The sequence below is a fragment of the Nothoprocta perdicaria genome, unplaced genomic scaffold, assembly GCF_003342845.1.
Source record: "Nothoprocta perdicaria isolate Ctin4 unplaced genomic scaffold, notPer1 scaffold_260, whole genome shotgun sequence".
Classification (NCBI taxonomy): domain Eukaryota; kingdom Metazoa; phylum Chordata; class Aves; order Tinamiformes; family Tinamidae; genus Nothoprocta; species Nothoprocta perdicaria.
The window spans coordinates 748,063-766,425 of NW_020455489.1; the positions used below are offsets into that span (position 1 = coordinate 748,063).

Here is an 18,363-nt window from a genome sequence, read left to right on the forward strand (position 1 = left end):
GCCCCGTCTCCAGCGTGAAGTACTGCGCGCCCAGGTCGGCGGTGCAGCCCGCGCGGCGGCTCGTGCTGAGGCGGCCCCCTGCGCGACAGCCCCGCGGGCGGCGGCGCCGTGAGGCCGCGGCTCCCCGCGCCGCCAGCCCGCCTCCCGCCCCGGCTCCCGGCTCCCCGCGCCGCGCTCACCGGCGCCGCGCGCCTTGTCCCACACGCGCGTGCGGCCCCGCGGGAGCAGCGCGGCGCAGGCGCTGCCCGTCAGCCCCGCGCCCACCACCAGCACCCGCGCCATGACGGCGCTCCGCCTCGGGCCGCGCTCCGCCTCGGCGCGGCCTCGGGCCGCCCTCCGCGGGGCGGGCGGCAAGCGGCGTCSCGAGGGAGCGGGACGCTGTGGGGACGGTGTGGGGACAGAGCCGGCGTGTCCGCTCTGTGCATCCCCCAGGGTCACTTTGGCCACACGGCTGCTTCGTTCCAAATAAACGTATTGTATATTCTATTTGGGTGCTTCTGTGTTTAATTTTTTTTTTTTTTTTTTAAAAAAAGATCATTTGACCAACGTAATTTATGCAGAGTCTCCATAGGTTTTTAACTCCTTAAAGTATTTAAAAGTACATAGGATAGACCTAAAATATAGATCTATAGTAATATAGATAATATAATAATATAGATAATACGTAGATCTATAATAATATAGATACATAAAAAATAGATCTATAATAGGTCTAGGTATGGTTAGACCTAGATGGTCTAGGTATGGTTCCTAAATAGGTATGGTTCCTAGACCAAATTTTTAAAATAAGAAAAGTTGGGTTATGGCTGTAAAAGTATAAAAGGCTCAAAGACGATAAGGGACGTCGTACCTAACTGTTGGACTCGCTGATGCTGTGATGGCTAGAGAAGGACCTGGGGTAGAGGATGCTCTGAAGCAGAATCAGAAGGTCGCAGCCAAGCTTGGGTTTGACAGCACCCAGGCAGCTGGGAGTCTTGAGTCTGACCCCGACTTGCAGCAAGACCAAGTTTGTGGCAGCCATCAGGTTGCCACGTCCCGATGAGTCTGGACAGTCTCCGAGGATGGAGATCACTCACAGCAGAAATGCTTGTGTGGCACCTACCCTTAGAGCCAGGTGGGATTTTCCTTGCTGCAAGTTGTGCTGATGCCTCTGGTGCTTTCACTGAGCAAAGTCTGGCTTCACCCTCTTCGGTCAGTGAAAGCTGCAGATACATCCCTCCTGCACTTCACCTTCTCCAGACTAAACAGGCCTAATTCTTTCTCTTAGACTCATTAGTTCAGCCCCCTGGCAGTCCTATAGACCTTTTGCTGGTCTTCCTTCAGGCAGTCGTGATATCTGTATAGAACTGTGAGGCTGGATTATAGGAATGTAGGAATTCAGGTAGGAAGGGACCTCAGAAGGTCTCTAGTCCAACCTCCTACTCTCCCTTCCCAGTGACAAGTCTTGTCAGTTCTCCTTGCACAGTTGCACASGATTCCTGTCTGCCCATTCCTCCAGTCTGACCAGGTCCCTCTGGATGGCAACCCTCCCTTCCAGTGTATCTACTCGTAACCCTCCTCCCTGCCATCAATTTGGTATCTTCTGCAAACTTGACAAGAGTGCTGACCTCTTCTAGGTCATTCATAAAGATGTTAAATAGGACATGTCCCAGGAGAGTCTCATGTAGCATCTAGGGGGGTTTTGAAGATCTTCGGAGAAGGAGACTCCACAACCTCCCTGGGCAGCCTGTTCCAGGACTCACCCTGACTGTAAAGTTGCTCTTGCTCATATGGAGATGGAACTGGCTGTGTTGCAACTTGCACCCATTACCCCTTGTCCTATCACTGGCTACCACTGAGAAGAGTTTGGCCCCTTCCTACCTATATTCACCCTTCAGGTATTTATACAYATTGAGCAGACCCCCCGCATCAACCTTCTCTTCTCCAGTCTAAACAGGCCCATCTTGCTTAGTCTTTCCTCATATGAGAGATGCTCCGTTCCCTTCATCATCTTTATCATTCTGCTCTGGACCCTCTCTAGAAGCTCCACCTCCCTCTTATACTGCGGAGCCCRGAACTGCACACAATATTYCAGGTGCGGCCTCACCAGAGCTGAGCAGAGGGGCAGGATCCCCTCCATCACCCTGCTGACAACACTCCTCCTGATGCAGGCCAGGATCCCATTGGCCTTCTTGGCCACGAGGGCACACTGCTGACTCATGGTTAGCTTGGTGTCAACCGGGACTCCCAGGTCCATCTCCATGGAGCTGCTTTCTAGCAGGTCAACCCCTAATCTGTCCTGGTGCCTGGGGTGATTCCTCTCCAGGTGCAGGACCCWGCACTTGTCCTTGTGAAACCTCATAAGGTTCCTCTCTGCCCAACTCTCCAGCCTGTCCAGGTCCCTCTGAATGGCAGCACAGCCCTCCGGAGTGTCAGCCACTCCACCCAGYTTGGTATYRTCCMCAAACTTGCTCAGACCTTCGTCCAAGTCATTGATGAACAAGTTGAACAGCACTAGGCCCAGTACTGACCTCTGTGGGACACCACTGGCCACAGGCCTCCAACTGGACTTGGCCCCATTTATCACCACCCTCTGAGCTCTGACATCCCCCCAGTTCTCAATCCACTTAACTGTCCACCCATCCAGTCCGCATTTCTGGAGCTTTCCTATGACCATATTATGGGAGACGGTGTTGAAAGCCTTGCTGAAGTCAAGGTAGACAACATCCATGGCTCTCCCATCATCCATCCAGCCAGTCATCTCATCATTAAAGGCTATTAGGTTCATCAGACATGACTTCCCCTTGGTGAATCCATGCTGACTACTCCCAATCACCTTCTTTTCCTTCACATGGCTAGAGATGCTCTCTAAGATGAGCTGCTCCATCACCTTTTGAAGGACAGAGGTGAAGCTGACTGACCTATAGTTTCCCAGCTCCTCCCTCTTGCCCTTTTTGGGCAAGGAGTCCAACGACTGGAGTGACRTTTGTTTCTTCCAGACCTCTGGCACCTCCCCTGCTCTCCATAACCTCTTAAAAATGATTCAGCAATAACCCCCACCACTTCCCTCAACACTCTTGGCTGCATCCCATTCGGGCCCGCAGATTTATGGGTGTCCACTTYGCGTAAATAATCCCTAACCCAACCCTCCTCGACCAGAGAGGAGGTATTCCACTTCCTGGAATACTACTGACTTCCTGGCTTCCAGGAAGAGTATGATCCATTAACTGGATCCCTTTCTGAGTCTCATCATCCAACCTGGACAGAAATACTGCTGCAAGATGCATGCTTTTTCTGGATACCATTTGGAAACATAATGAACAGTTCACTCAGGACTAATGACACATTCTTTAGAAAGGATCCTGGAAACTGTAATCTGACTGCAAAGATGAATACTTAAAAACAAAACAAGGGGCACAAGGTATCATAATCCAGATGAGGAATGTAAGTGCTAGAGGGCTGATGAACAAGTCGAAAGTGGGCCTCAGAGACRTGGAAGAGCGCAGTGCACAGAAGGACATCACAAACTCAGTGTGGAATATATACCATGATACCATGAGGTTTTAGGGATAAGGCCAAGGAAGTGATGGGTATTATATATGCCCTCTATTTGGGAGRAATGTTTGGAGCTCTGCCTAGGGGAGGACAATKGGCTGACTGAGAGTTTATGGGTAAGGATGAAGGAGCCGAAAAAATATGGGTGACATTGTTGTGGATGCTTGTTATAGGCCATCTGATCAGGAAGAAGTAGATGAGGGAGGCCTTTTTCTAGCTACAAGTGTTTAACCACCCTAATATCTGTTGGAGAGACAACACAGCAGGACACAAGCAAGCTAGGAGGTCCCTGGAGAACGTCGATGACAGCTTCCTAAGAAGCTAGTCCAGACCTGAAGTACTTACAAACAAGGAGGGACTGCCTGGGGATGTGTAGGTTGGGAGACACTTGACTGCAATGACCACAGTGAAGTTCTGGATCCATAGAGAAGGGAGCAGGGCAAAAAGCAGTCTCACAAGCCCGGGCTTCAGGAGAGCAGGCTTCAGGAATCTGCTTGGAAGAATCGCACAGAATATGGTCCTCGAGGTAAGGAAGCTCCAAGAAATCTGCTTGATATTCTAGGATCAATCCTCCAAGCTCAAAAACAGTCCATCCCAATGAGAAGAAAGTTGAGCAAAGGTGGCAGCAGACCTGTAYGGATGAGCAGGAAGCTCCTGGCAAAACTTAAATATAGGAAGGAAGTATGCAGAAAGTGGAAAGAGGGACAAGTAGCSTGGAAGAAATACAGGGGACATTGCCCAAGCACGCAAGAATGGGGCTGTGGAGGCCAAGGGCCACCTGGAGCTGACAGACACAGGGCTCCAGGAGCAAGTCCAGAAAAGGGCTACTAAAATGATTAAGGGACTGGAGGATATCTCATATGAGAGAAGTCTGAGAGGGCTGGAATTGTTTAGCCTGAAGAAGAGAAGTCTCAGAGGGATCTTATTGTTGTAAATAAATACAGGGAGAGTGAGTGTAAAGGAGACGGAGCCAGGCTCTTCTCAGTGGTGGCCACTGACAGGTCATGAGGCAATGGGCACCAGCTGAAGCATAGGAGGTTCTGTCCTGTCTAAGTACGTAGAGAAAAGCTTCTTTCTTCCTSTGAGGGTGACTGAGAACTGTAACAAGTTGCCCAGAGAGACTGCGGGTCTCCTTTCTTGGAGCTACTGAAAGCTCATCAGATACGGCCCTGGACAGCCTGCTTGAGGAGGTGGGTTGGACCAGAGGATCTCTAAAGTTCCTTTCCAACTGCAACCATTCTGTGAATCTGTATAAACAGACCTAAGATACCCCTTCAAGTACATCCAGCTGCTGCTTCTGACTTTGTGATGAGATGGCCTGCTAGATGGAGGTACCAATACCTATTGAGCTCTTCTTTTTAAGGTTGTTTAGATTCCAAAACTAAAGGCAGCAGAGAGAAAAAAAAAACTGTAAAGCTCCATGATGCTGAGAAAAAAAAAGGTCAAACATGGAATTGCTGGGAGTTAATGGAGCTGTTGAGATGACAGTTCARGCACTGCTAATCAGGAAATCAACTATGTAATTAAAGCTGTGAAATGAAGATACTTGAAGACTAAATGTCTTGCCAAAAGACCTCTGTCCCCAATATGTCTCGGTTGTTTTGTATCTGCCTGTTCTGTATCAGCTTTAACTAAGAGAAGCGTACATAGTGATAACAAAGATCAAGAGATATACTAGACTCCCAACATCTAGTTATTTGCCTGCTGGAATCCTCCAGCCCTTCCCCTAATTTCTGTGGGGACTGACTGCTCATTTATTTTGCCATAAATTACAGCTGTGGCTGTAATTTAGATGCTGTAACGCTTGAACTGTTACCCTCCAACTAATTATGTGCCTCAGTAAACTTACGTCCCTATCTTTTGGGGGGGGTGGTTCTTTGTGGCATTTTATCAAGTGTGGTGTTTGAGGGAGGAAAGGTAGCACACTGTGATTAGGAGTATGTATGGGATTTGATTGTTAGGATTCATCCTTAGACCTTGACCTGCTACGCCTTGAGGACACCCTCTGAACATTCAACACACACACACAAAAAAAAAGGATCGTGATGGCGAAGAAGACCGGGAGAGCACAAAGTGTGAGATACATGATAAGTTATCTCTGCTATTTGATTGACCGAGTTCCAGAACTAGTCATCTAGGAGTGTTCTGGAACTGAGCCTGCCCGCCCTATTGATGATCAGCTTCCAGCACAATCCGTTTCTGCCCACCTAAATGTGCTCCCCAGCAAGAATTACTCGAGGGTGTGACAGATCTACAGATCCGCTTCCAGAAAGTGATGATGGCCTAACTCTAGCACCCCAAGTTTTTCCATAAGCATGCAGGGAACTTTTTTCTTTTGTATTTTGCAAGAAGGAATGACTTGATGTTAAGAAAGTGGGAGCCCAAGATGCTGAGACCGGAGCAGGCCAAGGGGTGGTGACACATGTACAAGGCCTCTGCCTGGGCAAAAATGAAAATTTCTGGATGATGATGGCAACAACATCTGCTGGGAGATGCTGAATTACAGTTTCTAAGGACACCTTTTTGAGCCTAATGCTTCTCTTTCTTGCACTCCACAATCAGGAGCTGAAGGGTTTTCACCTTGCCTGTTGTCATTGCAGGGCTGCCCCCTTCAACTTTCTCCCTTTGCTAGTGGTTCCTAAACTAGACACAAGTGAGGAAAACATGTTCCTTTCCCTCTGCCAGCTTGGAGGGTGGGTGACTGATGGGAAATGCTTCGATTATTATTGTTATCTGTCTGTTTAGGTGAAGGAGGCAGTTTCAGAGAAGTTCTGGGACAAAAAACAACCCAATGCTTTGGCACACATTTGACAACAGACTGATCTAAAGCTCCTTGGCAGCTTATGGCAACTAAGGGACAGCACTTATCTGTTGAGGGTGTTGATGGTACACGGCTTGAAGGGGCAGCTCTGAGCTGGCCTCAAAGCAGATGCTGTTTAATAGACATTCCTTGGGGAGAGGTTGGAGGCCCTGTTTACCCTTCCCATGTGAGTTGTGGAGCAGTGATAGAGGTTTCGTGCTCAGTCTGGAGTATCCTCAGGTTTTGTAAAAGACTGGACGTATCACTGACTATCCAACCTGTGGGATCTTAGTGAATTCAGATTTGTGGGTATTTTTCTCTTTTTGGCACAGCTAACTACATCCATACCCTGGGGAGAAGTAGCTGGGGACGTATATCTTTCTCCCCAACATGTGCTGTGAAAGCCCAGTTGGCATCTTGCTCAACATCCTGACAGCTGTGCTTCTCCCCTGACACACTTTTTCTTCACGCACTCTGATAGCCAGCTACTTATTTAGGGCTGTGTATCCTTTGGAGGAATAAGGTGCTTAGCACATAGATGTGGTTAAGCTGAAGTCCTCTCTGTTCCCAGAACATGGCCAAACAGTTCAGGACCACCAGAGATCCTGAATGGAGTTCTGTTGTAAACTGGTATCTCTTAGAAAACCTGCTGAATTGCCCAGCTGTACCTTTGCCAGCAGGCTAGGCAATGTAATCTTACTAGAATTTGTGTGTATAATTTATTCATGAAAATTAGATTTTTCAAAATTCTTGAATATATATTTAATAATCAAATAATCTATGCCTTACATTTACTTGAGAAAGGCATATTTTACTGAAGAGTTGGCTGGGTTCTCAATGTCAGTTTGGATTTATGCAAAAGTTCAGTAGTTTCTGTTAATTATGCATTTCCTTTAGTAAAACTGCTGCTCAGCAAAAGCAAGTAAGAAGGTATTTCTAGGAGAAGATGAAGACAGTCCAGGAGTCAAGGCAAAAAAGATAAAGATCAAGAATTTGGATAGAATCCTCATCAGTCACTTTACAAAAGGTATGTATATAAAACATAAATATGATGGATAGCAAGATCCCCTGAAGAGGAGCACTCCAGTGTGGGAAATGCTCTGTGTACCTGTGGTGAACTTGCCATGTAGACTGCAAGAGCACTGCAAAAAAAGAGTTGCATGAGCTGGGTCAAAACTCTTGGACATATAGCGTATTCTACTGCAGGGCTGAACACCTAGCTGAAATATGTGACAGTGACAGGAAGCCGTGTATGAGGGAGGGACATGATAACTCACTAATTAGGGAATGTGCAGTAGCAGCCTTGCTGAAAATGACCTGGGAATGAGAGTGGATGCCAAGCTGAATTTGAGCCAACAACGTGCTCCGATTAGGAGAACCAGATTCTGGGCTACACGAGTAGGAGTGTGGCCAGCTGTTCTTAATGAGCTGTCACCCCCTTTATGCTGTGTGAGAGTGGCCACACCTGGATAGTGGGTCCAGGTTGGCCTCCGTGGCACTGAGAGGCATGTGGAGAGATGCATGTTCTCTATCCTCCGTGGCTGACTGAGGCAGGGACAGGGCAGGGACAATCTGATCCAGTCCTGGGAAAAATCTTGCTTCTAGTGCGACACTGAGGTCATTTCCCACCAACATGTGGGAAATGCTGGTCTCGTTTGATCCCCAGAATATATAATAAAGCTCAAGGGGTCTCACCTTGATCCTGGTCAGTCACCACAACCATGATGCGTTAGTGAGAGGTGTTGAAAGGCATGTTTTACACACGGAAGTCTGGCTTCCATCCCTTAAAAGCAAGGTGCTTTTTACCCTCAAATCTCTAAACGAAGCRTCAAAGTTCAACTACGGAAACATGGAGCCAGAAGTGCTCTACAATTGCCAAATCTAGATGTGGACCTTGGACGTATCTCAGGTCCCTTCAAGGATGACAGCTGGAACGTATCTTTCACCATCATCTGTGCACTGGGATTTTCAGGGCAGAATAATCGGGAGCACAAGACAGAAGACAGACACAGCCCTACCGTGGATGAAGGGAAAGGATAAGCCAGCAGTATCTATGTGGACTATGGTATTTAGGATCTCTTAATGCTTTCTTGTGAGAGTGTGAAGAAACAAGGGTATTTTCACACTGTTGCCTGGAATTTAATGTCAAATTGACATTTAGCAGTTCTCCCTAATATTGCGTAGCATAAGATCTGCCATTAAACTTGCTTTTTAATAAATTAACAAATTCTCTTGTAGCAATTAAAAAAAGAGGGCCATTGAAAGGTGATGTTTGAATCTTTCTTCAAGGTTATCAGTTAAGAACATGTGGAGATCCTCTATAAACATCCGCCATCACCTATAAGCATTCATTTGACACTGCTTAAACTGAATTTGATAGACCTGATAAACAAATTCTGGGCAGCAGAAGACCTTTCTAAAGTATGTTATTGCCTAACAATTTCTTTGTTTAATATCTCTGTGTTTACGTTTAGTCTTCTCCATTCTTGCTACTCCACCCTCGAGGCAGTTCATATAGGGTTGTCTTAAGAGAGGTGAAGAGTAGCACGCAGCACTCCAGCTAGAGGTGACAAACAGTCCCTTGCTGCTGCCTTCCCAAACTTCCTCTCCTCCTGCCTCTGCGTGCTAGGCATTGCTTTGGTACAGTGTTCATCCATCAGAAGGACTGACATTTCACTCTCTTCTTCTGGAGGAGCTGCTCTGCCTCTCGGCTACCCTGGTAGCCTGCCTTTTAAAGGTAAGTCTGGGAAAACTWCTTGTAGAGCTGGTTCTCTCCCTGTTTGTGCCCATGTATGTGAATGATAKTTATGGTTTTGAGCAACAAAAACAACTCCTAGCTGCCTTGGTTGGAGAAGACAGGAATGAAATTTGATCTGCTGGATGATGGTAAAAGAAGAGGTTATTCACGAGGAGCATGTGGGCCTGGCCACTTTCTATATCTGCCCATTAGTAGTCCCCCAGCATCTGCATCTCTTGTTAGTGGGACATGCCTTTAGCATCTATTTACAAACCTGTTGTCCATAAATTTGTCTAAAACCTTTTTGACCTTGCTGTTCCCATTTGTTTTCTCCACCTCTTGTAGAAGACTTACTTTCCACTGTGAAAAATTTCTTTTGACTTGTTTTAAACCAGTCTCCTATCAGTATTAAGTGACTCATAGAGCTGCTAGGAGATACATTGCTCCTATATAAGGTAACACGAGTAACACATACWTTTACACTGAGGTATCTCCTTCAATAAATGGTACATCATTAATTCTGTTGCTTTCCCTAGGATCAAGGAGAAGAATAGATGCTTAGAGATTTTCTTTTCATTTTCTTACTTCTATTTAGAGAACGCATGAAGCATTGTTGGCTCATAACAGATTGATCAGAATCCACCTGCTCTTCTCACTCTGTCTGCTGGATAAACTAGGAGAGYCCTCTGAATAGGTGATGCAAACAGCCTTGAGATGTTATGAAGCCCTCACAACTCAATCATACATTCTCCTCTAGTGCAGCTGGCAAGAGAGAGAGTAGAAGTGGCCGGCACTAGGCCATCATTTCTAGGACAAATACATGCTTTGTGTATCGGTAGGAGAAAGTCTAGATGAGAATCTGAATAGAACAGGATACCGAGCTAAAAATATTTCAGCTATGTAAAGGAGAGAGTGGCTTATCAGATATTGCGGTGGTTGTGTAGATGGTAGTACTAGATTGAACTTGACCCAGGCCGAGCTGGACACACTGCTGGACAAGGGTCAAAATTAGAAGTTCGGGCACAGAATAATAGAAGAATTCGGTGCTGGGGGCACCCTGGGGCTCTCTAGTCCAACACCACCTTGCAGCAGAGCCAACATCAGGGCTGTGTCCAGGCAGCGCTGACCAATCCCTAAGGATGGAGGTTCCCTAGTGCTCACGGACGTGTCCCAGGGTTGCACCATCCACATGGAAAAGGAACATTTTCTTAGGTTCAACTTGATTTTCCCAGACTGCAGCTTCTAATAGTGTCTCTGGTGCTTTCTGCCGTGTCTCTCTGAGCAGAGTCCTTCCCCATCGTTTCTGTAACCCCTTCAGGCAGTGGAAAATGTATTTGGATTCCCCTTCACCTTCCCATCTCCTGGCTGAATGAGCCCTGCTCCCACAGCCTCTTCTTGTATGCCCTGGCCTTCAGCCTCACCATCTCCCTTGGGTTCCAGCAGCTAACCACGTCCCTAAGTGCCTCTTCTCCAGTGTTCAAGAAACATGTAGATGAGGCACTTAGGGACGTGGTTTAGCAGTTATGGTGTTGAAGGGTTTACAGTTGGACTCAATGATCTTAAAGGTCTTTTCTAACTGTAATGATTCTGTGATTCTATGATTCTGTTGATTGGGGGGTTGTTCTTCACGTGACAGGCTAAGGCACTAGAGTGTTTTTTGGGTTTTGTCATTGCCCAGGAGCAGGTATCTTTAAAGCAGGACTAACAGAAAATGCATGTGATGCTATTTTCAATACACATTGCAATTCTCAATGATCTGTAAAGAACGTTGTGGTGATTGCCTTGCCTATTATTCCAATTTCTGAAACTCTGTTCCACCCCACTGGAAATATTCTGCCTGGGATATATTCCCTGAGCCCGTACATGTTAATGTTAATGCTTGAAAGAGTTACAGAAGCCACCAGGCTAAGTCTCGGTCTTATCTGAATTGGTTTCCTGCTCAAGTCTCTCCTTTATCTGCTGTAAATCCCCAATTTATATAAAGAAAGCACAGTTTTCTTTTCCCTTTCCAGGAGCTTCCGGACCTCCTTAGTTTCGATCACCAAGCAGTATTTCTTTCTGAATACCAAGCAGGCATCTAAGCAGTATGAACTCAACATTTGGTAAGTACAGACACAGTTTGAAGTTCTGTTGATTCTGGAAGCTTTGCTGCAACGGATGTGCTGTTCTAGGCAATCCCAGGATGTGGTGGCTGGCTGGAGTTCTGATGTCCTTGGTCCATGGGATGGTATCTGAACACCAGCTCTTTCGTCTTCCACTTGCTGAGAATCCAGAAGCACATATGAACATTGTAAGTATCAGGGCAGAGGCGATATGTCTCTGGGAAACAGCCAATATAAATCACTGAAAGTTAAATACTGATTTTATGGATTGCCTTGATGATTACTTTTATTCTTTGTTTTTCCTTCTTGCAGAGTGAAATGATTTCCTTCTGGGGTTWTCCCAGTGAGGAGTATGATGTCATAACAGAAGATGGTTATATCCTTCAGATTAACAGAATTCCTCACGGGAGAGGAAATGCTGAAAACCAAGGTAAAATTAATGTCTGTATTATACAGAAAACCACATCTTAAAATACTGGCTTCTATGTGAGAATTCCCTGCAGTGACATGGCAGAGTTTTCTTCCCCCTGGGTGTGGGTGATGTCCTGTGCACCCAGCAGGCTGCARTCCTGCCAGTGAGTAATAGCCCATCCACCCCACCCACCGATGCTCTGCGCACTCTTGGCACCAATCGTTTTCTCCAGGAGCTTGGCTTCTATTGCCCAATCTTGCACCTGCACAGAAGATCAACAAAGCAGTTTCATCAGTGAAAACCTYGAGCAGCTAAAACCTTGAGCAGCTTCCACCAGGGCCATGTTGTCCTGTGAAAAATGGCACTCAAGGGAAGCACAGAGGTCCCAGCACTTGAGGGAGGCCCTGGATCTCAGGCCTCCTTGTGTTCACAAAAGCAAAGGGAAGGGAGGGGAAAGGTGAAATATTGGGAAAATGARTGAGGCAGAGATTTGAGCAAAATTGGGAGGCTCTAGATCCAAAAATTGAACTGAGAAGCTCCATCTTATCACCTCACCTCTCCAGACACCTCCAAGTTTGTCTGCAAAGCTTCCCAGCTGCCTGATTTCTGCTAATGCTCCTAACAGAGCAACTTTGCCAGAAGCACACTAAGATGGAGAACTTATGGAGAACTCTAATTTACCGCGTATCTGGTGCATCTACTACACAGCAAATCTATTTTACCAAAATCAAGGGAAACAGGCCTACTTAATTCTGGCACACATTTCAGTGCGCTCTGGCAATTGTAATCAAAAAAGAAAAGATCCTCCAAACCATTTCAAGCGCTGTCAGACTGCATTAATAAGAAACCATCCTGATGCCTCTCTTTCAGGCCCAAAGCCCGTGGCATTTCTGCAGCACGGTTTACTTGGAGAAGGAAGCATATGGGTTACTAATTTGGCTAACAACAGCCTGGGCTTCATCCTGGCAGACGCCGGCTATGACGTTTGGATAGGAAACAGCAGAGGGAACACTTGGTGCAAACGCCATCTGACTCTGTCCCCCATGCGGGAGGAATTCTGGGCTTTCAGGTAAGCAGTGGTAGACTGAGGACCCAACTCCTAACCCCTTTCATGCTCAAGAATCGATGCTGTCTTAACCAGGTGAGAAGCAAGCTAGACTGAATTAAAGCATATCCACTTATTTCAAGTGCACAATGAATAAATTTTTCTAGATGTGGTGAAAAAACATGGCTACAGTCGTCTTTGACAGATGCAAGTCGGACTGTTGTTGTCTCTGCCTGCAATTCCCCTCTTCATACCTGGAAATACTGTCTTGATGGACCTTATTCTTTCAAAAAACTATGCAAGAGGAAGGCAGGCAGCTTACACACGAACTCTCTAGGAATGCACATAAACTGTCTCAAACATATTAGCTTTCCTAACCATGCGCTTACCAAGGGACACACTAAGTAGCACGGAGAGATTTATGGGGTTGTCATATCTGCAACACTGGTGGTTTTCTGCTATTTTTTTGATGATTGAAACTGAGATGTAGATATTGCATCTCTCAGTAAGACAGCTAACATTCATTTTGCAGCTTTGATGAAATGGCTAAGTACGATCTCCCAGCAATGCTAAGTTTTATTGAACAGAAAACCAGACAAAAGCAGCTGTATTACATTGGTCATTCACAAGGCACCACTATCGGTAAGTGGAGTGAGGAACAGCTTTCTGCAACATATTCTTTCTAATCTTAAACATAATCTTAATGCCATATTGTCTTCTTTCTGGAAACCTCAACACATCTCAACCTTCTGTCTTCGCCTTGGCCAATTAACCAAAGAAAATACAATTACTTCATCCTACCCATACTTATGTTGATTAGTAGCACATTCACTGAACTGTTTACAGAAGTAGAAGAACAATTTATATTATTTATCAAGCCTTAGTTTTGGCCAGGGTAGACAGAATAAAAGACAATTTTCAAGGTAAATAGATGTCATTTCATAACTAATTTTTGAGATGATAATCAGATTTAAGAGCGAAGTTCAATCTGAAAATTAAATCTCAACCTATCCAAAGCAGGAGGAGCACTTGCACACTGGCTGGATAAGTGCTCATCCTTGCATGTCAAGGCAAAAGTTTAGCAGATTTAGTCTTTTTGATTTACCTTATGACAACATAGGTGCTCTCCAGATTCTCTGAGATTTTCAAGAGAGTTCTTACGAAAGTTAACTGTATAATTGAGTGCCTTAAAAAAGTAAGATATTTTTCTCTTCTGTTTAAAATATTTTTATTTTATTTTATTTTATTTTATTTTATTTTATTTTATTTTATTTTATTTTATTTTATTTTATTTTAGCATTTGTTGCCTTTTCCACTCTACCTGAACTGGCTCAGAAAATCAAATTGTACGTTGCTTTAGCCCCTGTGGCCGCTGTTAAATTTGTTCGAAGTCCATTAAAAAAGCTCGCACTATTTTCTGACTATGGGCTTAAGGTAGGTTGGCCGTTTAAAYGGATTATATATTTTTAGCCAAGATTAATGAGTTTTTTCATAGGTATTCTGAAATGACCTGCACAGCAGAGCAGATATTTTTTTCACCACAGATCATTAATGCTCCGYTTTCATAATGAAGAGAATCCCATATTGCAATCCAGATTTTTATTCTGTGCTATCCTGACTTTAATATCCAAAATGCTTGGATTTACAGAAGAATTAGGATCTAGAGAGCTAGTGGTATGGACAGATGTTCACACAGCGGGGTAGTAAAATGTTGGTAAATAAAAATGATATGGTGAACTCTATTATTTAATGTAAAAGCACAATGAATGTGGATTGTCATGCATATAAATGTATGGAATGAAAAAAATTTTACGGAATACCATGAAGAGCTACTCATGAGCAACACACGTATCTCAGCATGGAAAGAAGGTAAAAGCTATGAAGTGTTAGTCCTTTGAGGAGAAGCATGACCAATCTACGTATTTTATTGGTACCTCTGTTTGTAATATTACAGGCAATGTTTGGCACCAAGGAATTCATGCCACACACTTCCTTTCTTGAACTGCTCATGGGAAAATTATGCCCTTATTCAAAGACCTGTAGGAACTTTTTGTTTACGCTCTTCGGCTTTAACTGGAGCAATGTAAATACGGTACGTAGGACTAATTTACAGCGGGCCCTCGGTATCTCCCGAAAATACAAAGTCTTGGGACTAGCCGCCCTGCTTTGCAGAGCTGAACGAAACCTGTTGTGAAAGGCACTTGTTTTGTTTCAGAGCCGAATTGATGTGTATGCAGCACACGCCCCAGCAGGAACATCAGTGCAAAATCTCATCCACTGGGTACAGGTAAACTTCCCCAGCTAGTCTCCTGTCCAAAACAGAGTACAGAGCATTTTGGTAGTCCTTTATGGTTGATCTATTTATGGGTCTGCTGCAACATATTAGTGGTATCTTTGTTGGTTATGTGCTTTTCCCTTCATAAAACGCAGGGTAGCTTCTCGGGATGTCCTTAGGAAGCATTGTTGCTTAGATATTTTAGACCTCGWTCTGTATATGGCCTAGGACAGACATGTGAGATGCATCTGAAAAATCTTCAGCGATGATCACCAATYTCACAAAGAAACTGACCGTGTCCCCAAAGATTTATTATTTAATCTAGTCCAAAATGACATATTTGCCCTGAGAGCATCACATGCAGAAGTCTGTCTAAATTTAGCAAGCCAAAGACTTTCTCTCTATGCCACCAGAAGGAAATGAGAAAGGACTAGATGTGTCCTAATCAAAATGGACTTCAGTGGACTGTGACCACCATTTCTTTCCTGGAAGAACCACAAACTTTTACTCTAAGAAATCCACTTWATCCTTGCACATATATCCTGAAGTCTGCCTTCATGTCTATCTCCCCTTTCATTTAAAAAAAGATAAAAGGGTTTCCTTCCAAATCTGAAGAAAATGCTGTAGTCGTTTTCCTTTTTTTTTTTCATTTTTCAATTTCAGAAAATTAACAAGTCAGGAGCTAACTTTTGCATGCTTGTTCTGACAAGGTCACTTAAACATTTCCCTCTGATCTTTGCTGCAGGGAATTCAGAGTGGTACACTGAAAGCTTTTSATGGGGGAAGCATATATAACAATCTTCGCTACAGCCAGGTAAACTGCTTCAGTTTCAAGAGCTGTGACCTTTCTTTTCTTTCATCTTTTCTGTTCCTCCATCCATYCATGCTTGCCTAAACCTGTTCTTATTCCCCTGAATTTATTGTCCTCTCTTAGCAAAGCACGCAATGTGGATATGCAAGCAGTAAATCAGTAGAACCTCCACTTGAAACAACAGTGCTTCCTATTCTAAACTTTCTTTTATAAGTATCTTCCAGATGGAATAAAGTATTAGATGTTTTCCACTTCTCCAGAGTTTTCATTGGAGACCATAATCTGACATACAAAAGTGTAATTGCCGTGGCCAGTTTCTAGCTGAAACATGTAAAACAGAAGATTTTGTCCTGACTATAAATTCTATCTGCTTTTGATGGAAATGAGGCACTGAGCCCTTTTGGCACCCAGCCCTGACATTGCAAGATGAAAGAYGAACAGTTGAATTTGCATCCTTTGGAAGCCTAGGTAATCCTGGTTCAATGGCAAGAAGAGTATCAGGGGTATGTAGCAAATGTAACGGTGCAAATGAAGAGATTTGGCTCCTATTACTTAATAGTATTAATAGTATTAAGATTGCTCCCTATTAAAAAGCTGAAAGAAATGCTTATATGAGGTGTAATCGCAGCAGAGCAGGTTGCAAGGGACCTTGAGAGATCTCCAGYCCAACCTTCTGCTTGAAGAAGGGCTGTTGCTAACATCAGATTGCGGTAAATGCAATTTTGCCTGTGTATCAACTGGATTTCAGAATAAGGGGTACAACCTAGATGCATTCCTGAGACTGTAAAAAAAAGAAGATAGAGAAGAGAGATGCATGTGGGTTGGTCTTCCTGAAGACAATGTCCAGCTGTGCCTTAGGATGTCCCCTGCCACTGCTGTGGCCTGCCTGTAATGGAAGCCACCACTTTGAAGTTCATCGTGACTTTTGAAGGCACTTGTCTGCTACTACATGCTCAACTAGATGCCATTAGAGCCAGAACCAGAATTTCTAACAYGGAAAAAGCAATTTACACCAGTTCTCTGGGCAAAATTGTAACACATTTAATCATTCTGCATCTTTTAATGCAAATTTCTCTCCTTTCTAGAAGAAAAACTCTGTGGTAAATCTTGTTTAATTCCAAATCAATAACAATTATTCCTTTTAGAGCCTTTTTTCTCTTTGCACTGCAACACGTACTTGTTCTCTTTTGTAAAATCATTTTCCCCCCCTTTGTTTTAGGTGGCTCCACCGCTCTATGATGTGAAAAACATGAACGTGCCAACTGCCATCTGGAATGGAGAAACTGACTGTCTGTCTGATCCTAGGGCTGTTACCCTTCTCCTTCCACAAATACCTAACCTTGTTTACCACAAATTAATTCCTGGGTGGAACCATTTGGATTTCTTACTGAATCTCAATGTGACAGAGGTTTTATATAAAGAAATCATTGATGTGATGAAGAAGAATCCATAAACATACTGTTTGTAAGGATTCGATACATTTTTGCTGATGTGTCTTGTTAGATTAATATTATTTTCAGGATTTAAAAATTTGTGACTCTTTTGACCAACTGAAAGTACTTGAATAAAAAGCTTTTAAGTAGTTACCTTTAAAATACTTGCAGATCCACTGAGACCACACAGACTTAGCGACCTAAAACTACTCCTATGTCTGGATACTTAGCAAAGTTTACCAGGCCTAGGAAATTCACTATTGCTCTCTCATGGCTCACACTGCTATTCCTGGACTTGTCAAACTACCAGGATGGGTCACAAAGAGATCGAACAGATAAAACAAATGAATAAACAAACAAACAAACAAAACTCAGCAATAATACATACGTGAAAAATACCCATATCTGCAATGCTACTGTCTCCAAAACTCAATAAAAATAATTGCTAATCCTATTCTGAATATTGTCTTTCTTTTCTGCAAGTGTTGAGAAGCAAAAATGAAGAAGCTGCAGAGAAGCAAATAACCAAATGCAGTTATAAGAATTACAGTCCAACAGTAGTATAAAGCAAGGTACAAAAGCTAGAGAATGTACAAAGTGCCTAAGTCTCAAGCTTTCCCTGAGGTGAGTCATTCATTGTGAGCAATGTATTTGCTGACTAAAGCACTCTGATCAAATTCAGTATGTGCAGCACCAAGCAATGCCACAAATATCACACATGCATACAGTTAGGAACATTCAGAAGAGGTGGGTTTAATTTCTGTATGAAGTATAGAGATGACATTTTTTCCTCCTCTAAAACCTAGCAGTTATCAATGTTTTAGAAACAAGCGAGAAATGATGAGCAAAAGCAAACAGACCAGGAGATACATCAGGTTATTCCAGTTCTTAAACAGGTCTATCTACTTTTTACTATGTGAAGGAAACGTTCTTATTCCTTATAATACTGGGATGCACACTAGCTGCCTGTAAACATGTGGACTAGCTGTTGTTTAAAAGTAGACACATTTTCTTCTCTGCGTGAAATATTTTTAATCTTTCAGTGCAGAGAGACGTCTTTCAACCTGGTTGACTCTCCAACATACAGGATCTGCTATGACTGGTCGGTGCATGTGTTCCCCTGAAAAGACCACAGATCACAGAATCATTAAGGTTGGTAGGGACCCCTAGAGATCATCTAGCCTAACCTCCTGCACCAGCAGGGACACCTAGAA

The 18,363-nt window shown here is 44.1% G+C and overlaps 1 protein-coding gene across 1 annotated transcript; it reads left to right on the forward strand.

The window, feature by feature from the left end:
- Positions 1-11,316: 11,316 nt before the first annotated feature.
- Positions 11,317-17,169, forward strand: LOC112948418 (lipase member K-like). The gene is made up of 9 exons (XM_026040660.1): positions 11,317-11,361; positions 11,486-11,603; positions 12,456-12,654; positions 13,163-13,272; positions 13,928-14,064; positions 14,585-14,722; positions 14,846-14,917; positions 15,651-15,719; positions 16,936-17,169. Exons 1-9 carry the CDS (start codon positions 11,353-11,355, stop codon positions 17,167-17,169), a joined length of 1,086 nt encoding a protein of 361 aa, XP_025896445.1. The 5' UTR covers positions 11,317-11,352.
- Positions 17,170-18,363: the final 1,194 nt, after the last annotated feature.